Source organism: Emydura macquarii, unplaced genomic scaffold (genome assembly GCF_026122565.2).
Source record: "Emydura macquarii macquarii isolate MOO-44397 ecotype Brisbane River unplaced genomic scaffold, CSIRO-AGI_Emac_v2 contig_2170, whole genome shotgun sequence".
NCBI lineage: Eukaryota > Metazoa > Chordata > Testudines > Chelidae > Emydura > Emydura macquarii.
In genome coordinates, this window is record NW_027132307.1 from 1 (window position 1) to 27,971 (window position 27,971).

The 27,971-nt window shown below is 53.5% G+C and overlaps 2 protein-coding genes across 2 annotated transcripts; one reads left to right on the forward strand and one right to left on the reverse strand.

The window, feature by feature from the left end:
* The first annotated feature begins 11,133 nt into the window (after positions 1-11,133).
* Positions 11,134-12,074, forward strand: LOC137160178 (olfactory receptor 52K2-like). Its single transcript, XM_067558629.1, is given in 2 exon segments — positions 11,134-11,152; positions 11,155-12,074. Coding segments are annotated over 2 exon segments (939 nt in total).
* Positions 12,075-17,942: 5,868 nt separating this feature from the next.
* Positions 17,943-27,447, reverse strand: LOC137160177 (olfactory receptor 52R1-like). The gene is made up of 2 exons (XM_067558628.1): positions 27,431-27,447; positions 17,943-18,879 (listed from the first exon to the last, which is right to left on the reverse strand). The coding sequence occupies exons 1-2, from the start codon at positions 27,445-27,447 to the stop codon at positions 17,943-17,945; spliced, it is 954 nt and encodes a 317-aa protein (XP_067414729.1).
* Positions 27,448-27,971: the final 524 nt, after the last annotated feature.

Sequence of the window (27,971 nt, forward strand, 5' to 3'; positions counted from 1 at the left end):
TAGCAACAGCCACTTTGCTATTGTCATCAGCGCATAGGCCCCAACTCATGATGCTGACGAGAAAACCAAGGGACAATTCTTCTCAGCTCTGACTGAGTCCTGACTAAAACTCCCAACCAGGGCAAGGTAATTCTCCTTGGAGATTTCAGTGCTGGAGTTGAGCATGAGTCAGATCTTTGGCATGGCGCATTGGAAAAGAGGAAGTAGCGGCATCCTCCTTCTGAGTAAATGCATAGAACATGGCCTGGTTGTCATGAATGCCATCTTTAGACTGCATGATACGTATAAAAGCACCTGGAGACATCCTCGCTCCCGCACTGACCTTCTTGACTACGTTATTGTCAGAGATGAAGATCAGAAGGATGTCTGCATCATGAGAGCCATACATGGAACTGATGATTGTTAGACAGACCATCGCCTTGTTAGATCCATCATGAACTTTCAGGTTGGTTTGAGGCACATACACAGGCAAATTCAGCACAAAAGAAAGCCAGCGTCACGTCTCCTCAAGATACAGTGGTCAAGGTCTCCTCCAAGAGCGGTTTTCCGCCGTGCCTCTGGTTGGTGTGGCTGGCGGCCGGCTTCCCTCCAGTGGGTCTCGCACCTTCCTGCTTGTAGTAGGCCAGGAAGCTGCCCGTCGTCTTCAGGGGGAGGGGGTAGGGACCCGGGATAGCCCAGTGACTTGCTTTCCAGCCAGCACAGAAACCTTCCTCCTCTCAACCCCAGAGCTCTGCTCTCCAGTCCAGTCCAGTTTCAGCACAGCACAGCACAGCACTCCTCCTTCCTCCGCCTGTGTGTTTGCTTTATGGAGCACCTGGCTGAACCTTAATCAGCCTCAGCTGCTCCTAATTGCCCCCAGTGGCTCTGAGATAATGAATATTTCTGGACTGGCTATGATAATGAACATTGGAAGGAATTAAAGGCTGACATTCTCTTGGCTTGTGTTCAGTGCATTGGCTATGTCACCCGATGAGAACGATGTTCAGATTCAGTGTCTGCGCGACTGGAAAGAAAAGCTCTTTGCACATGGCAAAATGACATATCACACCCACAGCAGGAAGAGGCATGTAAGCAACTTAAGGCTGAAGCCCAAAAGAAAATTTGCGACATCAGAAATAGGTGGTGGCGAGAAAAGGCCAGCGAGATCGAACTCGACACTGATGAACATGACATGAGGAGCCTTTTTCTGGCAACACGGGCCATTTATGGTCCACGCTCCCACGATCTCACGTCACTCCGAGCCCAAGACTGGCTGAGGTACCTTAAGGACAATGAATCCATCAAAGCCAGATGGAGGGAGCATTTTGAGTCACTCCTGGATTGTAGAGTCATAGAAGACAAGGGTTGGAAGGGACCTCAGGAGGTATCTAGTCCAAGCAGGGCCCCCACATGGGGTGGAAGGCTACACTTTACTGGGGTCCGCAGGCCCTGGGCGGCCAAGCCCAGACTGTAACCCCCATTACCATGAGGAAAAAAATTTTCATGGTTCATGAGATTGTATGTCTGGGATGAGGTATTGTGGGGTGTGTGCAGGAGGGGGCCCGTGTTACACGTTTCTCCTGGGCCCAAAAAAGTTATGCTTCGGCCCTGAGTCCAACCCCCTGCTCAGAGCAGGACCACCCCGACTAAATCATCCCAGCCAGGGCTTTCTCAAGCCGGGCCTTAAAATCCTCTAAGGATGGAGATTCCACCACCTCCCTAGGTAACCCATTCCAGTGCTTCACCACCCCCCTAGGGAAAATTTTTTTCCTAATACCCAACCTAGACCTCCCCCCCCTGCAACTTGAGACCGTTGCTCCTTGTTCTGTCATCTGCCACCACTGAGAACAGCCTAGCTCCATCCTCCCTGGAACCCCATGTCGGGTAGTTAAAGGCTGCTATCAAATCCCCCCTCATTCTTCTCTTCTGCAGACTAAACAAGCCTAGTTCCCTCAGCCTCTCCTCGTAAGTCTTGTGCTCCAGCCTCCTCATCATTTATGTTGCCCTCTGCTGGACTCTCTCCAACTTCTCCACATCCTTTTTGTCGTGGGGGGCCCAAAACTGGACACAATACTCCAAATGCGGCCTCACCAATGCCGAATAGAGGGGAATAACCACTTCCCTCCATCTGCTGGCAATGCTCCTACTAATGCAGCCCAATATGCCGTTAGCCTTCTTGGCAACCAGGGCACACTGCTGACTCATATCCAGATTCTTATCCACTGTAACCCCCAGGTCCTTTTCTGCAGAATTGCTGCCTAGCCCGTCGGTCCCCAGTCTGAACCGTGAGCTCTGATGCCACTACTGAATCCATACCTCAATGATATGAAAGAGAATCACTTGCTGATTCCCTTCCCTCCCTCCCCCCCCACCCCAAAAAATAACATGCGCCATCATGCAGACGAAGAACAACAAGGCAGCAGAACCAGAAAACTGATGTGGGCATCATAAGCTGGGAGGAGCAAACCACCAACCGACCTCAATGGCGTCTACTGGGAGATGAGGTTGCAAGTTTGAGCCAAGATTTTGTCCTGGGCCCACAGCCAGCTCCGGGCACGGCAGAAACAAGGGCTCTGACCACTGATGTCAGTGTCAGTGAAAATGCGAATGGCTCCGGGTTGGGATGTGAGACTCAGTTTCCCCTCGCATTATCTGAGCCAAGCTAACTCAGCTGCAAACCCACTGGGGCCAGAGTGAAGGGCCTGGGAGACAAGTCTCCTGCCCCACCTTTTGGCAGAGGCTGGGGCGATGTGAATCCCGTATCTCAACCTGCCCAGGGATGAGAGAATCGGTGGAGACCCTTTCTGGAGAAGGAATAAAGATTTTCCCTGAGGCAGAAATGCTCCATCCCACATCCAGGGCAAAATAAGGGGGGGAGAGGGACAGGACAGACAGTCCAAAAGTATTCCAGTGTTACCAGATTTGCCTTTCACCTTGGAGTGTGCTCATTTATTAGGGTTACCTTCCTGGAAGGGGGTGTGATTCTAGGGGTGTGATTCTATTAATGTACCGCTTGTGTTACTTGTGTGTTCATAGGGCTACAAGTCCCCTCCCAATGGAGCTATCCTGCAGGACCTAAGATTGTCAGGGCTGGGTTCCTCCAGCCCCAGATTCAAATAAACACCCCACAGATACACACACACACACATACACAGTTCAGATAAATTTAGTGTGTCTGAGCGGACCGGGCTATCAGCACTATCAGCTGACCCCTTATGTGTCCCTGAACTCAGCAGGCTGGGTGACACCACACTCTCAGTGGCCACCCTTATATGCCCCTTTGCCACGCACCAGGATAGAGCGCACTTCTGAGCAGGCTGGGTCCAAACAGCACCTTTTTGGCTACTCCCCTTATCTGCCCCTGGACTCAATCAGGCTGGGTCAAACAGCACTTTGAGCCACACCCTTATTTGCCCCTGGACTCCGTAGGCTAGGCAGAGCAGCACTTCTCAGCTGTCCCCTTCATATGCCCCTTTACACCACAATTGTTCTAGCAGTAACCTCCTGGACGAGCAAACCCCACAAGATTTTTGGGCACTCCAGGGATCTTTGGCTTAGATAAGAGAAGCGTTGCTACAGAGCAAGATAGGGGCCAAGAACACAAAGGAGTAAAATAAAGTTTGGAGAGATAGAGAGAGAAAGTGGCAACCAGCTTGTTTATAACAGATATTTTATTGCCAGGTATATAAAACGTATGATACCAACAGTGATACCAGACAAGGAGAGACCAACAATCACACGCTTACAATACTACACAATTACAGGTGGGGTATTGGAGAAGCTAGCCCAGGTTTGATTACAAAAGTAGAAAGTTATACCTGGACTAAGAGAGAGAGAGAGAGAGACAAAAAGTGTGTTGCGGGAAGAACGGGGGGGGGGCCGGTCTCACCACTCCATGCAGCTCAGAGGTTCCCAGGAACAGGCTGGTCAGTTTAGTGTCTGGAGCGCTTTTTGTCTGGCAGAGTGCCCCGCACGAACAGTCAGGAAGAGGGGAAGTTCCAGTGGAACTGATGCAACATTATGGATCCAAGCATCAGAACAGAGGGTTGAACTCTGATAGGGGGTTTTGTAGACCCCAGGTTTGTTTATGGATAAACAATGTCTGGACAAAAGGAGCTGATCCTTCCTGGAAGGGCGTCTTTCCTTGAGAGACAGCTCACAATGCAACCAGGTTTCAGTGTTTTGCATATCAATAACTAGAATGGTCTGATAACTGCGGAGCTGGGTGTGTACAGGTGTGAGTTCATTTACATCGAGAGCAGAGATCTCCCAACATGCAGTGCGTCCCTGCTTCGGCAATCCCAGAGTTCAGTGCGTTCCTTGCTTTACCTATCCCAGAGTTCAGTGCGTTCCTTGCTTTACCAATTCCAGAGTTCAGTGCGTGTTCCATCTTCGATGTAGTTGAGGCTTCTGTATGCCCCCTTTTACATCTTTGATGCAGATGAGGCATGGGGGGTTGTGGCGTGCTTGATGGGATTGTTTTCCACTGCCTTGTCATATTGAAATGCCTTTGGTTTCTGGTTCAAGCATGGACAGGAGGGTTTTTTTTTTTTTTTTTTGGGGGGGGGGGGGGGTCAGGTGAGCCAGCCCTGGTTCCCCAACAACACAGAGCTGCTAGGTAACAAACAGGCCTGGGGGTAGGAGGAGGTGCCGGGAGAAAGTACTTTCCTTCTCATAGACTCTAAGATCAGAGGGGACCATCACGATCATCTAGTCTGACCTCCTGCACAACGCAGGCCACAGAACCTCCCCCACCCGCTCCTGTAATAGACCCTGACCTAGCACTGAGTTACTGAATCCTCAAATCATGGTGGAAGGACTTCTGAAGTAGCCAGGACCTTTTCCCACTGGACAAGGGGTTACTGGAGCCCAGGAGTTACTGCTTGGTCAGAGCGGCTTTCCGAGTCCAGGCCTGTCCTGACCACCCAACGATTTGAGCGGGTGCAGTCCTCACCACCCTGGTGGGAGGGAAACCCCGGAATGCGGCCCTAGGAGCTGGCGGTTTCTGTGCAAGCATGAGACGAGCCCTTTCCGGTTACCCAGAGCGGGCGGCCCACTCCCCAATCCCCCAAGGAAACAGCAGAAGTGACTGAACTAGAAGCAATTCCAGACAGTATCTTTCATGTTCCTCGGCATGCGTCACTTTCCCACGCTGGGCAGAAATAGCACGTGAGTGCCGACGTGCTTTCAGCTAATGCAAATCCCGGCTAAAATAACTGACTGGTCAAACTGACGTGAAATAAGTGGAGTGAATTAAAACAGATGAAACTACGTTGAGAGCCCACTGGACAATTGCCAGCTTTACGTGGCTGTTGTCTCTGTCGTGGAGAGGAGAGCTCTCTCGCCTGTATTTTCTCTAACATTTAGTGCTCGGTTGATACTTAGGAGAGTGCGTAAAGAGTCATTGCTCTCACTCCTTTTCGCACATGGCCAAGAAAGGAGACAGCATTACACCCAGAGACACTCCTGTCCCCTCCTCCCGGTCCACGTAGCCATTCCACCTTGGATCCATGGGCTTCTCCATACCCTGGGCAGTACCCAGCTACCTGATAGTGACAACAATGACCACAGCAACACCATCATTAGTGACAACCACATCTGGTTGACGGAGTTCACCAGCACTATCCGTTCGACGGGCTCAGTAATAGCAACCCAACTCATGCAGCCACGGCTTTGAGTGTCCTGTTGTGCCTCCATTTCCTATCGCGCTTGGTTTTACGACAATATCCTGATACGGGCGGTATCATTTCGCCACTAAGCCCACTGCAGATTGAGAAAGCATCGAGTCAGCCCAGAGAGGGGTCTCTCTGGTGGGGTAGACACTGGATCTCATTAGAAGGGCAGAACTAAACCATCAAGATGGACAGCCTGGCTGGTCACAGGAAGGCTCCGCATCTGGCCCTGCCACAGAAGCCAGTGAGATCTATGGTCATTTGGCTCAGGCTCTCCCCGACCCGCATCTTGTGTGTGCATGAGCCACAGCTCAAGAGCTGCCGCACCTAGACACACGGGAGGACTGGGCCAAAAGAAATCTGATGAGGTTCAACAAGGACAAGTGCAGAGTCCTGCACTTAGGACGGAAGAATCCCATGCACAGCTATAGGCTGGGGACCGACGAGCTAGGCAGCAGTTCTGCAGAAAAGGACCTGGGGGTAACAGTGTATAAGAAGCTGGATATGAGTCAGCAGTGTGCCCTGGTTGTCAAGAAGGCTAATAGCACATTGGGCTGCATTAGGAGGAGCATTGCCAGCAGATCACGGGAAGTGATTATTCCCCTCTATTTGGCATTGGTTAGGCCACATTTGGAGCGTTGTGTCCAGTTTTGGGCCCCCCGCTACAAAAAGGATGTGGAGAAGTTGGAGAGAGTCCAGCGGAGGGCAACAAAAACGATTAAGGGGCTGGAGCACAGGACTTATGAGGAGAGGCTGTGGGAACTAGGCTTGTTTAGTCCGCAGAAGAGAAGAATGAGGGGGGATTTGATAGCAGCCTTTAACTACCTGAAAGGGGATTCCAGGGAGGATGGAGCTAGGCTGTTCTCAGTGATGGCAGATGACAAAACAAGGAGCAACGGTCTCAAGTTGCAGTGGGGGAGGTGTAGGTTGGACATTAGGAAATAGTTTTTCCCTAGGAGGGTGGTGAAGCACTGGAATGGGTTACCTAGGGAGGTGGTGGAATCTCCATCTTTAGAGGTTTTTAAACTGCGGCTTGACAAAACCCTGGCTGGGATGATTTAATTGGGGCTGGTTCTGCTTTGAGGAGGGGGTTGGACTAGACACCTCCTGAGGTCCCTTCAATCCTCATCTTCTAGGATTTTGATTCCTACAGCGAGGGGAGAATCCCTTCCATTGCTGTAGGGTCTAGCGCTGTGCTACTATAGCGTTCCCAGTGCAGACATCCCCTCACCTCTCCATCTTCTCTGTGCCAGGACAGACAGGCTGGGTCTGTGCGTCTCTCAGCCAGGCATGTCCTACAGCCCTGGAGCCAGTTCTGCGGGCTGACTGGCAGCCCCAAACTGCTGCATGGAGGGCACAGAGCCCCACTGAGCTGGGACTCACCCACCTTGGTTTCCATCTGGAACCCCTTCAGTGGCTTCACCAGTGGGAGTGAGAGCAGGATCAGGCCCCCGAGGCTTGCCCCTGGTGCTCCGCCCGCCCCAGCTCCCTCGGGCGCCCTTCACACAGGCCGGGGAAAGCAGGGGACTGTTTGTCAGTCTCACGCTCTCCGCTGAGCTGCAGCTTCCCAGGTGAGGTGGAAACCCTGCTGGGATTCCACAGCCATGGCTATAAATGGCTCGGCACCGCGCTCATCTGCACGTCGCAGATTCTCTGCACCCTCCTGCTGCCCAGGACAGCCCCTCTCTGCTGAGCAGGAGCTGGGTGAGTGCTGGGCTCTGGAGCCCAGAAACACCCCTCGGCAGCAGCACCTGCCCCACATAACAGCCCGGAGGAAGTGTACAGCTGAGCCAGGTGAGGGGGCCCTGCTGGGCGGGCTTTCCCGGGCCGGGGAGCACGGATGGGGCAGGCTCAGGGTGTGGGGTGAGCGCTGGGAACCAGGTGGGTCTGGAAGGCTGGGCTGAAGAAATGGAGCTTTTCAGTTTCCCTTGCCACTGTTCCCCAGCAATTCTCAGAAGCCAAAGCCGTGGTAAGTTAACTGATTCCCTGCAAGTGGTGTCCGGCTAAATCACTGCGGCACAGCTCCTCTGTCTGGCGAAGAACTGACACAAACGAGGGCTTTCATCCAAACGACTATTCCTCGGCGGTGAAGCACACATGCACACATGCAGTGGGTTCAGGAGATCCCTGATATAGCCCCCCCGGCTGAGATGATTTCCAGTGACCACTAGCCGGGCTTCCAGCTACCCTCTGTCTGCCCAGCTGACGGGGAGTTTAGGTGTCCGCTCCTTGCCTGAAGCAAAGCTGCTGCTGACTGCGCTGAGGTACGTACCGTTATCTAATTCTTTACAGCTAACTCTGACAAAGCACGTAACCTGGAGGGACTCCTAGTGCGTCAGCATAACAACCTCGCTGGGACACCAGTCCTCCGGATTCCAACCACTCCTCCTTATCCCAAAACATGTCCAGTCTTCCCAGCCATCCCAGCAATATGTCAGGGGCACCTGAAACATGCAACTCTCTGCCCTTGCCTCACAGAGATTTAGGATTTTCCTAGCTGTGTGACGGCGGGGTTTCAGCTGGCACTGGCTGGAGACACAGGATGGCTGAGGGTGACCAGATGTCCCTATTTTATAGGGATAGTCCCAATATTTGGGGCTTTTTCTTACATAGGCGCCTATTAACCCTACTCTCTATCCCGATTTTTCACACTTGCTGTCTGGTCACCCTCGGCTGGTGACTGCGGTACTTTCAAGTTCTGGGGTACGCGCAGGAATGTCCGGCTCTGGGCTAACACCCCATCCATAACTCCAACGCCCCCTTTTGCTGCCTCTGACTCCTGCCTGGCTCCAGAGCCTGCGCACCCATACACACACAAAGTCTCCCTGCCAGGCTCCTACTTAGCTGAACTCTTTCATAGCGTCACGGCTTTTAAAGTCAGAAGGAGCTGTCAGACCATCTAGTCCGACCCCTGCCCGGACAGAATACATCCGGACAATTGTTTGTTGGGGAAGCAATTCCTTCCTGACCCCTGGCTGAAGTGCTGAAGCATGAAATTGGATGAACGCCACTGTCTTAATGTAGAGATGCAGGTGTGATGAGTGCATTGAGAGTGATGCAGGCCATGGTCCAAGGAGGAAGGGGATGAACCGGGGGACCCCCTTGTGAGCCCATAATTGTCCAGCCCCATCCCCCACACACTCACACACACAGGCCATCAAATCACTCCCAGAAGCTGGATTAAAGTATCCGATTTAAAAAGGTATCAAATCTCTTCTGAAAGGCTGCAGGCGATGGTGAGTGTCCGCCCCCAGGTGAGCTGTGCAATGTCTAATACCCTGGCTGCTAGGGACTTGGGTTTGGTTCAAGGTTGAATTTATTTAACTTTAACTTCCAGCCCCAGGACCTCATCCTGCCTTGGTCTGCATCGCTGACACCCTGCCCCCCACCCCCGCTCTCTTGTCTATGTGTCGGTACCGATGCACACTGATCAAATCACATCTCACCCTTCTCTTCAATGAGCTGAGTAAACTGCTTCTCTAACCTCGCTTGTTTGCCAGCCCCTGCTCATTCTGGGGAATGATCTCCTTTGAACTTTCTCCAGTGTTTCCCCATCCTCAGTGAAGTGCAGACACCAGAAGGAGACACTATTTTAGGTGCTTTCTTCCCAGCGACGTGTACAAAGGCAAGACCAGTTCCTGGCTTCTGCTGGATGCTTCCCTGTTACACACCCGAGGGCAGAGAGCAGGTCAGTTCCAGCAGGTTTTTGGTACAAAGCTGAAGTTGCCTGAACCCGCCATCCTGAGGCAGGCGGCTGGCTTAGCGAGAGCACCAGAGCCAGCCGTGCAGGGGTCAGCTCCGTCTGGTAGCCTCCCCCAGGGCTCCTGTCGGGCGTTGATATTGTGCGTGTGGGCAGCTGGGCCCATCCCACGGGGGAACGAGGGCGTCACGGCTCTGCTTGTTGATGTTACTGTGACAGGCAGCAGGCCCCATTGCACACAGTGTGGTACGGGAGAGCAGTGCCCAGACGGTCCCTGCCCCAGACAGCTCCCTAGCCGGGATTTTGACCAGCCGCAAGAGATGCAGAGACACAGACCCGGCAGGGACACGGGGGGAGAGGCGGGGAGCATGAGGGGACCAGCAAAGGGGGTGCTGTTTGCATTAGCTGGTATTCTCACCAGGGCTGGGCCAGGGAGGAACTGGGCACGTCAGCATGGACAGGTGAGCGGAACGCTGACGCCCCGGCTGCTTGTGTTTGTGTGAGAGCATCCTTCTCTGCTTCAGCTCCCCTCACTCAGCAGAGCTGGAGATGGAAGGAGAACATGACCGGTCCCAGCCAGTGCCCAGCCTGACCCCCTGTTTGCGCTCACACGCCCCAGGCAGGACTTGCTCCTCTGGCTTCCCGGGGCCCTCTTTAGAGTGGGCATGGAGGGGCTCGGTGCCCACGGCCTGTGGGAAACCATCCCCTGTGGAGGAGCTGCCAGCCGTGAGTGAAGCTGCGGGTATGGCTGGGCGCCGCAAAGCTCCCCTCCCTTGTCAGTGTGGGGAGCTGCAGGTTGCGGCCGGGCGCAGGGGGCTCCTGGCTGAGTTCGGCAGCTGAAAGCCACGTGAGCATTGAGGGCAGGCTCCATGTCTCCATGCGCAGAGAGCCCCTCGGGCATCCCAGCCGGAGAGAGAGAGCACGGGGGAGACGCCTCGTTAGATCGCTGGAGCAGGGCACAGAGGGGCAGGGACTGCCTGCGGGGTGGGGCGTGAGGGGGCCGGTCAGGATCTCCTGGTTCAAGTCACACACTAATGACCATGGGGTCGCTCTTCCTCTGTCGTGTCCCCCTGGCCAGCACATCTGGAGGAGACATTTTCAGCGGCTGGGCTCCTGCTGGCAGCGTGCGTAGCCGGCATCTCCGTGGTATCCGCATACCGGCAGCTCCCCAGATTGCACGGGCTCTGTCTGCGCTGTTGGAGCCGTGGTGTGACCGGTCGGTGGGAACCCGCTTGCTTCCTGGGCCCGTGTGCCCCCTGCCCCGCGTACTCAGCACCTGCCCACACTCCGATGGCTTGAAACAGCACGACCAAGGCCTCGGGACTGCAGGAAAGGCCCTTCCTGCCGGGAGCCAGGGTGATGCTGTCTGCCTGAGTCTGCAGCCAGCCTGGCACAGTGGCGCTGAGAGGTGTGAATGCCCCCATGCGGCACTGGGGTTAGCGCTGAACCTGGTGTAAATGTCGGTGCGAATTGCTTCACGGCTGCTCGCGTCAGCCCCCGATCGCCCCCTCCGCTTTCAGAGCTGGATACCATTTCGCGGGAGCAGTTTGGGGCAGGAGCTTGTCACTGGCATTTGCAAAGCACCTCGGGCACTTTTGGGTGCCCCATAAATCACAGGGCGTCAGACTGGGGCAATAAACGGGGAGATGATGAAGGCCCGGGTGACTATTGTGTCCCTTCGTGCTGTGCAGAGGGCGCTGAAATATTGTTCTGGTGTTTGTCCAGTCACAGGGCCAGGACGCAGGCGTGCCGTGGACCAGACCAGACCCAGCCGGCCCCACCATGGCAGCTTCCAACAGGACCACGCCCCACCCTCCACCTTCATCCTCCTGGGCATCCCGGGGCTGGAGGCGGCGCACGGCTGGATCTCTATCACCTTCTGCTCCGCCTATATTCTGTCCCTTCTCGGGAACTGCCTCCTCCTGGCTGTTATCAAGACCGAGCCGAGCCTCCACGAGCCCATGTACCTTTTCCTTTCCATGCTGGCGCTCGCCGACCTGCTCGTCTCCAGCACCGCCCTGCCCAAAATCCTCTCCATATTCTGGTTCAAGGACGGGGACATTCGTATGGACGCTTGCCTGGCCCAAATGTATTTCCTTCACTCCCTGACCACCATGGAGTCCGGGTTCATATTGGCCATGGCCTTCGATCGCTACATCGCAATCTGTAACCCCCTGAGACACTCGGCCATCCTGACCCACAGGGCTGTTGCCACGCTAGGGCTGGGGGTGGTTTTGAGGGGGGCCGTGTTACTGGCTCCACACCCGTTCCTGCTGAAATGGCTGCCGTACTGCGAGACCAACGTCATTTCTCACACCTATTGTGAGTTCATGGCCCTGGTGAAACTGGCCTGTGCAGACACGACCGTCACGAGAGCCTATGGTCTGGCCGTAGCGTTTCTTACGGGGGCCTTGGACCTGGTGCTGATCGTCCTTTCTTACGTGATGATATTCCGGGCCGTCTTCAGCCTCCCCTCGAAGGAGACGCGGTTCAAGTCCCTCAGCACCTGTGGTTCCCACCTCTGTGTCATGCTGGTGTTTTACACGCCCGCCTTCTTCTCCTTCCTCTCCCACCGCTTCGGCCACGTGGCTCCTTATGTTCACATCCTCGTCGCCAACATCTACCTCCTCCTCCCTCCCGTGATGAACCCCGTCATCTATGGGGTGAGAACCCCGGGGATCCGGCAGCGGGTGCGCCATGCCTTGGGCGTCACCCCATCCTGAAGGCGCACGGAAGAGGAGCCACGCCCAGGCAGGCCATGTCAGGCACAGCTCAGTCCCTCCCCGCTGTGGGATCCAGCCGTGGCCTCGCCGAGCAGCAGGACTAATAAACACGTTGCTCTGGGCCTGTAGCATGCCTGGATTTGGCTTTTCACGGCTGCAGGGCACAGCTCTCACTTGGCATTTCCACCCGGCCGCTCCCGAGCCCAGCCACGCCCAGGCCCTCAGCATGCCAGGTGCTGTACGGCATACAGCCAGAGACGGCCCTGCCCCATGGCCTCAGATCTCGATAGACATGCAGGACGAGGGTGGGCGACAGGCAGGGATCTCGTCACTCCCCCCCACAGTGGGGGCAGGCCCAGAGAGCCCAAGGACTTCCCCAGATCACACGGGGAGTCTGAGAGAGAGCCAGGAATTTCTTCAGGGCACAGCCAACCTCTCTCTCTGGAGGTCGGGAGGAAAGGTCACGGCGGGCAGATGTCCCTGTTTCATACGACAGTCCCGATATTCGGGGCTTTGTCTTATATAGGCGCCTATTACTCCACGCCAGCCCGATTTTTCACACTTGCTATCAGGTCACCCTACACTATCCCCACTAGAGCCTGCAGCCCTCCCGGTTCGAGAAGCGCCCAGAGATTCCTGTTGGATGTACTGCAGCTAACAGAATAATCATCAGACACGTCAGCGCTGTGGGTCCGGCAGCAGAGGGCAGGGGCGATGTGCCCCTGCTAGCTGCGTTGGCCCCGGCACCCAGGAAGGCACAGAGAAGGCTGGTGCAGAGAAGGCTGATGAATATGGCTGGTCGGAAGCGTGAGTAGGACGAGAGCCTGCCACAGCCAGGACAACATAGACCGGAACGGGGGGGGGCTGGACGGGGCTATGTCGGAGCGTGAGGAGTGAAACAAAAACTCTTCAGGGCCTGATTTACAGCCAGTCCCCTCATAAGAGAACAAGGTCCTGGCAAAGGCAGAGGACGCACATGGCCAACCACTGGGATTTCCAGCTGCAGGGAGGACAGGGCGTCAAGTGCTCTGAGCGGGTTTGAATGTCGGGACTCGCGAGAACAGCAGGAAGAGCAGAGGAGTGAGCGGGTGTCAGACGCTGAGCGCCGGCTCACAGGAGTGTCTTCTCCTTCCCCCTGCTCCGCGTGGCACAAGGAACGAAGGGTCGTCAGGGATTTGTCCTGGGGACACGCCAGGCTGGGGGCAGGATACTGGGCCGGAGGGAGCAGGAGGTCTGATTCAAGCAGGCAAACTCTGTGTTCGTGGGTCGGGAGCTGCAGAGCACGGGCTGAGAGTGACACAAACCTTGGGGGATGGGCCTTGGGTGGGGGGGAGGCTAGTCCCTGGAATAGGAGCAAATGCAGCGCTGGTGTCAGCAGCTGCAGGGCCCAGACTGCAACTCCCTGGGGCTGGGCGACGGGGGACGGATCACTTCCAATGGCCCCGTTCTTCTCATTCCCTCTGCCACTGTCGGACGCCAGGACCCTGGGCTAGCTGGGCCCCCGGCGTGACCCGGTCTGGCGTTCTCATGTACGAAATGTCTGTGATCTCCAAGCACTTCACAGCCATGAGTGACTTTAGCCCGCACAGCGCCAGTGAGCAAGAGGGAAGTGTCCTGTCCTTGCTGTACAGGTGGGGAAATGAGGGCACGGAAGCTAAGGGACTCACCCAAGACCACACAGCAATTTAGTGGCAAAGTGGGCATTGATCCCAGATAGCCTGCGTCACACGGCTGCGTCTTGACACAGGGGGTCTCGGCCATGATTATCTCTAAGCCAGGCGTGCTGGTCCCATGTGACCCACAATAAGCAGAGACCAGCAGATTTCCTTTCCTGTGCTGCCTGTCTCTTCATGTCCGCACCCATCGCTGTGATGCTCTGTTCTCCTCACTCACTGAAATGACAGAGTTTCCTGGGACACCCGAAGTGGCCACCCCAGCCCACGCAGGCAGGACTTTCTCGTCTATTCCAGTCACTTTGCCCTGTGTTCGTTCCCGTTCCACAGAAAGCATTCACGGCTCCACGCCCGTTCCTGGCATTGCCGCACGACCCCCCCAGCTCCAGAATGCGGAGCCAGGCCCTTCCCTGGCTTTGCTTTCCTGGGTCTCAGCCTCCTTTCTGGGGGTTGGGTCAGTCTGAGGGACCCGTGGCCTGACAAGCAGAGTACCAGGGACAGGGGAATGGGGGAGACCAGAAGGGGCTTCCTTGCTCACTGCCAGGTGAGCTGCAGCACCCCCACCCACCAGCTTCTCTGGGATTTCTCTCCTCTCTGCACTGGCTGCAGCTGCTATTTGCGAAACCCAGGGACTGTGTAAAACGGGAACCTGTCCGTGCGTGACTAGCGCAGCCAGAGAGGGCTCCCGCCGCCCTGGCCTGACTCCGTCCCAGGCTGTGGGTGGGGGTCCGCACCTAGATCCAGCTGCCTGTTCTCTAGCAACGCTTCGGCCTCTCCTGTGCCAGCCCTCTCGCCATATGGAGCCAAAAGCTCTTTCCCCACCGCTTTGCCACTTGGGCTGGCCCGTCCCCTCGCAGGGCGGGTTCCCTGATCAGCTGCTAGGCTCCTCAATGCAGGCTGCGGAGCCAGCCCCTCCCTCTGCCTAGTCCTGGCCGTAAGCCAGGCCCTGGGCGCCCTCCGGCCCAGAGGGACGGGGGAATTGCAGGCTGCCGCCAGGAATGTGGGACAGGCAACCAGCAGCTAAACATCCTCCTGTCCTGTCCTGTCCTGTCCTGACGCGGGGCAGCAAGCCCAGCGTTGCGCTGCAGAGACGCCGAGAAGGAGCCCCCCCGTTGCTGTTTTTGTTTAACGTAACACCCAGCCTGAGAGGCCTACACATTTGCTGACTATTTTGCTTCTTTTTGGTCACTAAAGGTGTTGTCTATCCTGTCCGTCTCTGGACTTTTTTATTCAGCCGGACCAATGTGACTGCAAACATGTTCTGATTAGGCCAATTCACTGCAAAGCTTTATTGTGCTGGCCTTTTTCACTGCAAAAATCAGGACTTAGCCCCCCGCAGTCAATGTCTCTTCCAAGTCCACAACAGACACGATAGCTGGGTGGCTCGACCGTCCCTGCCCCACCGTAGAACGCCTGCGGTTTGTGATGAGTGCCGGCTTCTGAAACTTCTTTCAGCGTCTGCCACAGTCCCTGGCAGCATGCAAAAAAAAATGAGGCGTGTTCTGGCAGCTTTTCTGTCATCGATTGCCAGTGCCACAGACACAGGCTCTGTACTGAAATCATTTCATCTGGATTTTGTTCATCTGCTTGCCTAGTTCGTATATTCCCTGGCTCAGAAAGGCCTTGTCTGATCTGAAAAACTGGAGGACAGATTGGTGTCCTTTAGCTTCCTTTAGTTCCCTTTCTTTGACCTCCTTGCGTGTCTGGCTGCCTGATTCGTATTTATAGCCAGCACCAGACATGGCAGTGTGGGCTGTGTGTGTGTGAGACTGGGAGTAATTAGAGACTTACTCACATGTGTTTTGGGCTTGCAAATCCTACCAGAAGCAGCAGCAGCCCTGGCTCTCTCTGTTTTAGGGTGTTTTGCTTTCCCCTCCCACCAGCTGTCCCGCCTGCCTGTGCACAAGGAACTCTGAGACTGGTAGTTCTTGATCTTGATATGACAGACCAAGTCACAGAGAGGAGCACGAATCTGTCTCTCGGTCTCCAACGACAAGTCCTAGTTTAACTGCACAAGCACACACTCGCTACTCTAGAGACGGGCCAGGGCCGGGCCAGCAGGCCCAGCAACTCGCGTGAGACTGCTCGAACACCGCTTCCGATCGGCTCCAGCGAATCTCACGAGAGCCATAGATACAGGGAAATGAGTCTCTTTAAATGTCCTCAGGCAGGATCTACAACTTAGCCTCAATTTTTTCCTCATGGTAATGGGGGTTGCAGCCTGGGCCAGGCACCCCCAGGGCCTCCGGGCCCCAGTAAAGTGTTACCCTTCCCCACCCCATGTGAACAGGTGCGGGGTGCAAGCCTGGCACCCCGACTACAGCCAGAGACCTGCCTGCAGCTGCCCACGCTACAGGGAAGGGGAGGGTGTCATCACGCCAGCAGGTGAGCCCCCTCCGACCTTCACTGAGCTCCCCCCCAGGGCTGCCCCCCCGCTCCTGCTACGTGTGTGGAAGAGTGTTCCCGGGGGTGCCCCGCTCACCCCTATCCTAGGGGCTCTCATTAAGTGAACGGACCCCTGGCTCCCTGGCGGAAAGCCTGAGAGGGCAGAGTTCTGCTCCGGGAACACGTCCCCCATCGAGAAAGGCCCCCGCGACCAGAAAGACACGCTTCCCCCAGGGGCGCAGCCCGGCCTGGGGCTTCTCACACCCCTGCCCCATGCCCGGTGTAGTTCTAGCTCTGTCCTATGGGTCCTGTCGTAACATTTCTCCCTGTGGAATAAAGCCCCACCCCGAAGACCGTGCAACCCCATCCGCTGTGCCAGGGCCCCAGCCTGGCGGCCGGGTTTATCAGGGGCCATGGACGGTCTCAGCTGAGGAGACAGACCTGTCCTGGGACGGAAAGTGGGATGTGGATCCGGGGTCTCCTCACTGCAGGGGAGGAAGCGAGCTGGTCTCCACGGCAGCACTAGGAGCAGATACTAACGGCTCAGGAGGCAGGGGGCATTGGGGGGTGTGCGAGGGTCTTTGGAAACAAGGGCCGGTGTTGCCTACGAGGGCTTGGAACGAGGTTTGGGACCGTCTCCGTCTGCGGCAGGATGGTGTCTGAACCGGCCCTGGGGTGAGGGCTCCCGGCGCCCCTCCCGGAGGGCTCATCACAGGATCACTTCATACCTGGCCAGGCTTGGCGGAGAGCGGCATGAATAAGGTTTATAGCACAATTCCGCATTGCAGAACAGGTCGCACAGCTAGCGAGGGGGCCGTGGCCGTCCCCCCACCCCACAACCGCCTGGTCTGAGGGAGCTTGGCTCTGCATTCCCCGCTCAGTCGTATCATCCTGCAAGGGGCCAGGGGCCGCCCAATGCCTCCGTCCCAGCTCCTCAGCTTGCCTCCGGCCCCCTTTGTTGGTCTGCTCCCCTTGCTGCCGCTGGGGGGTCTGGAGGGGACGTGGCACTTGTCTGCATCTCTGGGCCCCGTTACCCTCGCTGGGGCCGGGTGCATGTCTGTGTCTCTGGGCCCAGCTTCCCCAGGCGTGCGTCTGTCTCTCTTTGGGCCTATTCCCCACCAGCTAGGGCCCAGCGCCACACACAGCCCATTTCCTGCCATTGTGTTGCCGGCCGTGTCAGGGGATTGTGTGTGAATTAAACTGGGATCTCTTCAGGGCCGGGCCTGGGTCTGGTTTGGTTTGTTGCAGACGGTTTCCTGTCTACGCCGGCTGGTGTGCAGCTGTGTGACGGATAACAGTCACGGATAACCTAGCGCACCAGCTCAGAGCAGCATCCTTTGGATGGTTTGCGAGCCCAGGAATGCTGCCCAGTGCGGTCTGCGTCACCACACACCAGCCGGAGCAGCGGTGTGTATCTAGCTGAGCGTTGCACATTTGGGAATCATTCCAGACGCGGCTGTTTGGGGTTCAGCTGTGCCCAGGTGAGTTCCTCACATGACTTCTGCAGTGCAACACGCTGATACTATTAACCATCTGGAGTGATGGGCGATGGAGATCCCCACACACCCCCCCCAGGAGATCCATCCAGCGCCAGGCTGAGGTCCCCGTGGGAGCTGAGGGAAAAGGTTTCCCTCTCACATTTGTCATCAGAGATACCCCTGCAGTGATCTGACCTGGTGCCTTCCTGGAGCAGGTAGGGAAGGTGGACTGCATGGTGACAGCTCCATGATCACCTGCCGCTGTCGAGAGATGGCAGATGATGAACGGGTCAGAGGCCACGGTGGTGAACATTTTATATTCCTAGCGTAAATTAGACAGGCACACGTTGCTTCTGCTGGAAGGTACGGAGCACCCTGTCCCGGATCTGTCTGGTTCTCACCCCGTACACGATGGGGTTTAGCATGGGGGGCACCAGCAGGTAGAGATTGGCCATCAGGATGTGCACATGGTGGGGGATGTTGTGGCCAAAGCGGTGGGTGAGGAACGTGAAGAGACCAGGGATGTAAAAGGCCAGGATGACACAGCAGTGAGATGCGCAGGTGCTAACGGCTTTGAGGCGGGCGTCTGTGCCCGGGAGCTTCAGGACGGCCTGGAGGATCATAGCATAGGACACAGCGATGACAAGCACGTCACCCCCCACCACTGTAAAAGCCACAAACAGGCCGTAAATGACACTGGCTCTAGCGTCCCCGCACACCAGCTTCACCACGGCCATGTGCTCGCAGTAGCAGTGGGTGATGAGGCAGTGGTGGCAGAAGGGCAGCCTGAGGATAAGGAGGGAGAAGGGGCTCACCAGCAGGACCCCGCGTGCCAGCACCAGGCTCCCCAAGCTCACTACGGCGGGGACGGACAGGATGCTGGAGTGCCGGAGGGGGCAGCAGATGGCCACATAGCGATCCAAGGCCATGGCCATGAGCACGCCTGACTCCACCGCGGAGAAGGCATGGACGAAGAACATCTGGACGAGGCAGGCGTGGAAGCTGATCTCCCTGGGGCCCTGCCAGAAGACGCTCAGCATTTTGGGCAGCGTGGACGTGGCCAGGACCAGGTCGGTGACGGCCAGCATGGCCAGGAAGAGGTACATGGGCTGGTGCAGGCTGGGCTCTGTGTGTATAATGAGGAGAACAATGACGTTTCCCAGCACGGCAACGACGTACATGGTGCAGAACGGGAAGGCGATCCAGAACTGGGCCTCCTGCAGGCCTGGGATGCCGACCAGCAGGAAGGTGGCAGGGTGGGATTGGGAGCTGGTGTTCAGACATGACATGACATGCTGTTCTTCTGCTCCCTGGGCCGGGAGAGCTGTCACCCTGTAAACAAGCAACAAAGAACCTGTGAGGGCTGCTTCAACTCCTGGGAAATGCGGGGGCAAGTGAGCTGCTGAGTATTGGATCAAGTTCCGCTGTCAAAATAGCAGCAACTCGCACAGAAGCAGGGGCGCTGGAGAATGCGGCAGCGTGTCGGTCTCTGCAAGAGACTGTTGGATGGGTTTGGTTTGGGTTTTTTCCCCTTTGAGATTCAATTCCCTTTCCTGTTCTAGTGAGCTAGTCTGCTAGTGAGTGTGCATGTGAGAAGAATGAAGCATGATGGGGAGTCAGGCCCGCTGACATACGGGGAGAGGGGGCAGTTTCCCAGGAGCCTGGCACTTTGAAAGATCCCAGGCATCTTCCGCCCACCTCCTCACCTCTCCCGCCCCCGCTGCTGCTTGTCATGTCCCTTCCCCCCCCACCGCTTAGCCCCCCCCCCCCCGGCTGTCGCTCGCCACCTAGAGGAAGGGGGAGCGTGGGAGTGAGGGAGGAGGTACACGGTGCCGAGTGGGGGCAGACGGGGGACCGGAGGTGGAGCGACTGCAGACTGTGGGCAGGGCTACAGGTAGAAGAGGTGGGGCAGGACTTTGCTCGGAATTGCTGCCGATGAACCTGGAGGGAGAAGTACCTTCTTCTTTGTTAATCCCTGCAGTGTCTGCCTTTCCCTCTCGGTCCTTCCCATAAAACCAGGGAAAGAAACCTGAGAAAATAGGAACGGCCAGACTGGGTGTGACCGAGGGTCCATCCAGCCCAGTATCCTGTCTGCCAACGGTGGATGGAGCCAGGTGCTTCTGAGGGAATGAACAGAACAGGAAATCATCAAGTGATCATCCCGTCAGCCATTCCCAGCCGCTGGCAAACAGCAATGCCTGCCTATCCTGGCTAATAGCCATTGTTGGATCTGTCCTCCAGAAACTTATCTAGTTCTGTTTTGAACCCTGTTATTGTCTTGGCCTTCACTACATCCTGTGGCAAGGAGATCCACAGTTGACTGTGCATTGTGTGAAGAAATACATCCTTTTGTTTAGTTTAAACCTCTTGCCTCATTGGGTGACATCTAGTTCTTCTGTTATGAAAAGAAGTAAATAAGACTTCCTTTTTTATTTTCCTCACACCAGTCATGAATTTATAGACTTCTAGCATATCTCCTCTTAGTCACCACTTTTCAAAGATGAAAAGTCCAGTGTTATTAACCTCTCCTCATAGGGAAGCTTTTCCATACCCCTAATCATTTGTTGTCCTTTTCTATACCTTTTCCGATTCCAGTATATCTTTTTTGAGATGGGGTGACAAGACCTGCACGCAGTATTCAAGGTGGGCGTGCCATGGATTTATAAAGATGCAATGGGATATTTTCATCTATCCCTTTCCTAATTTTGCCACCTCACTGTTTATCCCTTTTTCTAGCTCATTTATGAATATGTTGAACAGCACTGGTCCCAGGACAGACCCCAGGGGACACCACTATTTACCTCTCCATTCTGAACACTGACCATTTATTCCGACCTTTCGTTTCCTATCTTTTAACCAGTTACTGATCCAGGAGAGACCTTCCCTCTTATCCCATGACAGCTTTCTTTACATAAGAACCTCTGTTGAGGGACTTTGTCAAAGGCTTTCTGAAAATCTAAGTACACTGTGCCCACTGGATCACCCTTGTCCACATGCTTGTTGACCCGCTCAAAGAATTCTAGTAGATTGGTGACGCAAGATTTTCCTTTACAAAATCCTTGTTGACTCTTCCCCCACAAATCGTGTTCATCTCTGAGTCTGATAATTCTGTTCTTTAGTATAATTTCAACCAGTTTGCCTAGTACTGAAGTTAGTCTTACCAGCCTGTAATTTCTGTGCTCGCCAGTGCAGCCGTTTATAAAAATTGGCATCACATTAGCTACCCTCCCGTCATCTGGTACGGAAGCTGATTTAAATGACAGATTACATCCCACAGTTAGTAGCTCTGCAATTTCACATTATATAAATTCACATAATATAAATTATTACTGTTTAATTTATCCATTTGTTCTAAAACCTCCTTTAATGACAACTCAATCTAGAACCGTTCCTCAGATTTCTCACCTAAAAAGAATGGCTCGGGTGTCGGCATCTCCCTCACATCCTTGGCCGTGAAAACTGATGCAAAGAATTCATTTAGTTTCTCCGCAATAGCCTTGTCTTCCTCATGTGATCCTGTATCACCTCGATCGTCCAGTGGCCCCACTGGTTGTTTAGCAGGTTGTTTTTGCGGTTACTTTTTGAGTTCTTGGCTAGCTCTTCTTCAATTTCTTTTGGCCTTCCTAATTATATTTGTATACTTCACTTGCCAAGGTTTTTGCTCCTTTCTATTTTACTCAGTAGGATTTAACTTCCCCTTTTTAAAGGATGCCTTTTTGCCTCCAGCTGCTTCTTTTACTTTGTTGTTTAGCTACATTGGTACTTTTTCGGTCCTCTTACTATGTTTTTAAATTTGGGGAATACATATAAATTGAGCCTCTAATGTGGTGTCTTTAAAAAGTTTCCATGCAGCTTGCAGGGATTTCACTCGTGCCACTGTACCTTTTAATTTCTGTTTCACTAACTTATTCAGTTTTTGGTAGTTCCCCTTTCTGAAGTTAAACGTTAGCATGGAGGTTTGCTTTGGTGCCCCCCACCCGCCCACCACACACAGAGGGATGTTTACATGTTATTATGTTATGGTCACTACTGCCAAGCAGTTCAGCTGTATTCACTTCCAGGACCAGATCCTGTGCTCCACGTAGGACTAAATCAAGAATTGCCTCTCTTCTTGTGGGCTCCAGGACTGGCTGCTCCAAGAAGCTGTCATTTAAAGTGTTAAAAAACTTTCTCTCTGCATCCCGTCCTGAGGTGACGTGTACCAATTCCATGTGGCGATAGTTGCAATCCCCCATTATTACTGAGTATTTTATTTTTCTAGCCTTTCTAATCTCCCGGAACATTTCACAGAATCATAGAAGATCAGGATTGGAGGGGACCTGAGGAGGTCATCTAGTCCAACCCCCTGCTCCAAGCAGGAGACATTTCACAGTCATTATCATCATCCTGCTCAGGGGGTCGGTAGTATATCCCGACTGCTGTATTCTTATCATTCAGGCGTGGGATTCGTACCCAAGAGAGTCTGTGGCACAGTTCGGTTCATTTAAGATTTTTATTCCATTTGATGCTATGTGTCTTTCACATACAGCACCACTCCCCCATCTGTACGACCTACTCTGGCCTACTGTGTCCCATTGATTATCCTCATTCCGCCTAGGATCTGGTGTGCCTGTAATATAAATGTCCTCATTTAATGCGGGGCACTCAAGTTCAGCTTCAAGGACAAAGGGGCAAATGCATAAACCTGAGTGAAAAAAGAAGTGCAGCCGCTGGACTCCTAATGGCTGAATGGGCCCCATTAGCCAAGCCCTGCTGCAGACAGGTGCGGCCACTCGGCAAAAGGTCCCCCGCCACCAGCTGGAGAAACCAGGATTCAAACCCCAGAAGCCTGAGGAGAAGGGGCTAGTCGGAGAAGGTCTGATCCAGAGCCACTTAGTAGGTCTCACGTCAGGGCGGGCTGTAACCTTTGTGCTGTGGTTTGTTGTGACAGTGCGGGCGTCTTTTCTGTAAAGCTGATTTATTTTTGTATTGCGGTCACACCTCGAAGCCCCACCTGAGATCGGGACCCCACCGGGCTGGGACATGGTCCAGGTACATAGAGAGAGCCAGTCCCTGACCTGAAGAGTTTGCTGTGTAGGTAGCAAAGACAGATAGAAGGTGGGAGGAGAAACAGGCACAGACAGATGACTTGCCCCAGGTCACAGAGCAGGTCTGTGGAAGAGTCAGGAGTAGGAGTTCACGTCTGCAGTCCTGAGTCTTAACTGCTAGACCGTGTAGCACCTCAACCCAGCTGCTGGTTCGCTTTTATTAAAGACGTAAAAGGCCTTCGGGTCCTGGCTCATAGACACTGTGGCTGGGTACTGCGGGGACCCTTTTTCTCTAACAGGAATTAATTCAGGGAATTTCCGTGGCCTGTCTTATACAGGACGTCAGGCCAGATGTTCACAGTCCTCCTTTCAGGCCTTACAATCCATGATGAGACAGCCTTCCCAGCCTGGCCATGGCCCCTGGGCAGTGCCGGCTTGTTCCCTTGGTATGTTTTCATAAGACTTGTCTATCTAGTTTTCACTATCTCCGTTGATGGAGCTTCCACCCCTTTGTTCCTCTGGAAGACAGTTTCACAGCCTGCAGATCTCACTGTCAGGAAATGCTCCAGACTGGCCCCTTTGGGCCTAAGAATCTGTAGCCCAGCATTTACAAAGTGAGTCATTTGGGGTGACCAACTTTAGACTGCTCGGGGGGGTCTAATTTTCAGAGAAGGCCGAGCACCCACCTTCTGTGAATGGAACCCCTTGGAGCTGAATCAAAGAGCACAGTAACACAGCAATAGTAATGAACACCTGGCTCCTTGAGGGCACTTGACATCAACATGTCTCGAAGCACTTTACACAGGGTCAGGATCATCGGCAGTGACAATGAGAATGCAGGGCGTCTTCTCGCTAGCTTTTTAGGACCAGCATCAAGCTGGCATTGCTTCCCCGAGTCTGACCTACGGGCAGAGGAAAGGGGTTCCACACTCAGATGGGGCCCTGGGCGTGTGGAAAGGTCTGGGACTGTGCAGTGCTCAGAGCACTGTCAGTAAAGAAATGCTGTGAGAGCTGGAACTGTTTCTGTCCCGTCCATTTGCACAGCTCTGCCCTGGCTCTTGGGGCTGCTTTCTATCTAGCCGGGGAGTAATAGGGACGGGCAGTGAATTGACTGTACCTCTGGATCGTTATGAAAAATGTCCAAGAGACCGAATAACCAAACGTAGTCAATTTTATTGTGTGAGACCAAGTAGTGCGATCCGAAGGGAGACATCCAGACCCTCCTTTCGGGAAGCAATTCTAATCTGACAGCGTGTCCATCTTGTGCACTCGGTGTGCTTCAAAATACACCCCAGAACCATTTCTATTGAGAGCACAGGTGCTTACAAGTTAGACAGCACTTTACATGTCACCCTGCCACTGCCTTCACTTCTTGTTCTGTCTCCTGCTGCTTTCCAGTGCTGTGTGACGCTGGGCAGGGTGCAGAGCCTTGTGGGAAGAGCTCTGCGTTAACAAACCTTGCTAACCTCTTGTGTGTTCTATTAACACCGTGCACATAACACGCGCAGTGCGGCGGATGCTACGTCTAACATACGCTTGTCGCTAATGCAGCCCTTTAGCCGCTCTCGTCCCGAGCCTGCTGAGCAGCAGGGCGGGGTATACTCTGAGCTGTGAGCTGCCACATGAGTGACCCGCTCTCCCCCATGCACCGGGTGAGCTTTTCCCCTTCACATTCCTTTACACCAGCTGAGCCCCCGCTATATCCCGGCTGAAGAGACTCACCCATTAAGAAGTCCGTTTCTCCAAGACCTCCCGACTCACCAGCAATCCCCCTTGCAATGAGACAATGCGAACTCAGCTCATCCACCCAGAGCAGGACGTGCCTGGCTCCAGCAGCAGGCGTCTCCCAGCTGCAGGGCTGGAGAGTGGGAATAGCTTTATATATATGCAGCCTGCGGCTGTCCCCATGGACTTTCCTTCCCACCTGGGGTCTGCTCCGGCCACTGCAGCAGCTCAGGGAGCCTAACTACACCTGGCGGTGAACGGTGCCTCCCCTGCTTGTTAAAGAGACGCCAACACCAACTCCTTTACAACGTGCGAGAACAAAGCAACGGCACTGGAGTGAACTTTAATTCTCTCCCTTTCTGGTGGGTTTATCCCGTGCTGTTTGTACCAGACTGTTTGACCCTGGGATGGTCTGTCTGGGGAGTAACATTTTTTGGGTGGGTTCTGTCTATCCCTGGGGTTCTCAAACTTCTTTTGCTGGGAACCTCTTTGATAATATTTGAGGCTGTGATGACCCTCCCAGAACAAGTGATGACCCCCTCCCCCTCCGCCATGCCATCCTTACCAGCATGAACGGGGTCTGACAGCCCACGATCCCCCCATAATAGACTCTCGACCCCCTGCGGAATTACGATGCCCAGTTTGAGAACCCCTGGTCTAACCTCTCTGTCTTTACGCTACTCCCCAGAGTGGAGTCAAAGGCTCAGGGCATTGCACGCTAACTGCTGAATGCAGCCAAATACAACACAAAGGTCCTACAGAAATAATATAATTTTTTTAAACAATTGGTCTTATTCACTATCAATGGGCGTGGTGGGTTTATTCTTGTGGAGGATGGTATCAGAGGAACAAAGGAATCACCGGCTAAGCTCTTGGACGTAGGGATCTCTTGTGGCAATAAGCGATGTGAAGACGTGTTTCCTGCATGCATAGATTCCGAGGCCAGAAAGGACCAGTGTATTCATCCAGTGTGCCCTCCTCCCGAACACAGGCCAGGGAACTGCCCCAACATATTTCCTGCAGCAGAGATCTTAGAGAAATACCCAACTTGATTGAAAACTTGTCAGCAACAGAGAATGCACCAGAACCCTTGGTTAATTGTTCCGATGGTTAATTACCCTCACTGTTAAAAAAGTACGCCTTATTTCCATCCTGAATTTGTCTAGCTTCAACTTCCAGCCATTACCTTTCTCTGCTAGACTGAAGAGTCCATGATTAAATATTTGTTCCCTAAGTAGATTGTCAGCAAGTCACCCCATAGCATCTCTTTGTTAAGCTAAATAGATCAAACTCCTTGCGTCTATCACTGTAAGGCAGGTTTTCTAATCTCTCGTCATTCTTGTGGCTTTTCTCTGACCCCTCTTCAATTCATTAACTTCCTTCTTGAATTGTGGACACAGAACTGGACATAGGATTCCAGCAGTGGTCACAGCAGTGCCGGACACAGAGGTAAAATAACCTCTCTACACTACGCAAGATTCCCCTGTTTATGCATTCAAGGACTGCATTTGTCCTTCTGGCCATGGCATCCTGCTGGGAGCTCATGTTCAGCTGACTATTCACCACGACCCCAATCTGTTTCAGAGTCCCCGCTTCACAGGACAGACCCCACAACTCGAAAGTAAGGTCGACATTCTTTGTTCATAGATGTCTGCATCTGCATTTATCTGTTTTAAAACACATATTGTGTGCTTGTCCCAGTTTACCAACCGATCCAGAAGGCTCTGAATCAGTGACCTGCCCTCTTCGTTATCTCCCACTCCCCCCATTTTTGTGTGATCTGCAAACATTCCAAATAATGTTTTCTTCCAGGTCATTGATAAAAGTGTTAAATAGCACAGGGGCAAGAACTGATTCCTCTGGGACCCCACTGGAAACACCCCTCCCCTTGATGACGATTTCCCCTTTACAATTACATTTTGAGACCTATTAGTTAGCCAGTTTTTAATCCGTTTAACGTTTGCCATGTTAATTTTATATTGTTCTAGTTTTCTAAGCCAATGTCATGCCGAACCAAGTCAAGCACCTTACAGAAATTGAAGACTATTACATCAACACTGTTAGCTTTACCCACCAAACCTGAAATCTCCTCAAATAAAGATATCAAGTTAGTTTGGCAGGATCTGTTCTCCATAAACCCATGCTGATCAGCATTAAGTATATTACCATCCTTCAATTATTTATCAATCAAGTGCTGTATCAGCCACTCCATTCTCTTGCCCAGGACGGATGTCAGACTGACAGGCCGATCATTGTCCAAGCATCCCGTTGACCCTTTACAGATATTGGCCCGACAGCAGTTTTCCTGCAGTCTTGCAGAACACCGCCATTGTTCCAAGAAAAGGATCATGAATGGTCCAGCGAACTCCTCAGCTGTTTTAAAACTACAGAGCAACACCACCAGCAGCTACTGGATATGGTCCAGCACAACGCCTGATGGAAGACAACCCAGAACTATTGTCTGACTTTGGAAAAGAATCCCTCTCCAAAGTGGTCAGACATGCTGCGGCTTGACAAAACCTTCGCTGGGATGATTTAGCTGAGGTTAGTCCTGCTTTGAGCAGGGGGTAGGACTAGATACCTCCTGAGGTCCCTTCCATCTCTAACCTTCTATGATTCTATGAAGAAAGTAGCTAAATTGGATAAAAAAGGCAAAAAAGAGCTTACAAACACTTTTACAACAGATGTTACCGTCAAAGAACTGCCAGGTCTAGGACCTGGTGACTGTGTTTGTGTCAAACCGCCTGGAGAAAATGGATGGACAACTCCTGCTGTTGTAAAGAAAAATAATTAATTGCCCAGATCACTCTGTTCGAGGCAGATAGTGGAGACTTCAACACAAGCCATCAACATCTACGGTTTGTTCCTCAGAAAGGGCAATCCAGAGAGCAGCCACTGCAGATGGCAGATGGAGAACTAGAAGAAGAGTCCACACTGACCAGAGATGGTCGTTGCAAGGAGTGGACATCTAGAGCGCCAAGTTGTTATGCATTCCGGTCATACGATTCAGAGACACTTAACAGACTGGTACAAACTGAGCTTTAACAATGGCAGAGAAATGATCCCACTTTCCCGATGATATCATAATATCCTCTTGCACCGTTACACTGATGGAGAAGCTATAAAAATGGATAACTCGGTTCTAATGGGGAATTTCAACTATCCCCCTATTGACTGGGTGCTTGTCACCTCAGAACAGGATGCAGAAATAAAGTTTCTAGACACCATTAATGGCTGCTTCTTGGAGCAGCCAGTCCTGGAACCCAGAAAGGGAGCGGCAGTTCCTGATTTAGTGCTAAGTGGAGCACAGGATCTGGTCCAAGCGGTGAATATAGCTGAACCGCTCAGTAACAGTGACCATAACGTAATTAAATTTAACATCTTTGTAGAAGGCATAAAAGACACCAAACTGGAGGCTCAGACTAAATATATACCCCCAAATCAGAGAAGACAGTAAAAGGACCCAAAGAATGGCACCATGGCTAAACGGCAGAATAGCGGAGGCTGTTAGAGGCAAAGCGGCATCCTTTGAAATGTAGCCGACAGATCCTAGTCTGGCTATCAGGAAGGAGCACAGACTCTGGCAGGGTAAGTATAATAAGCCAGGCC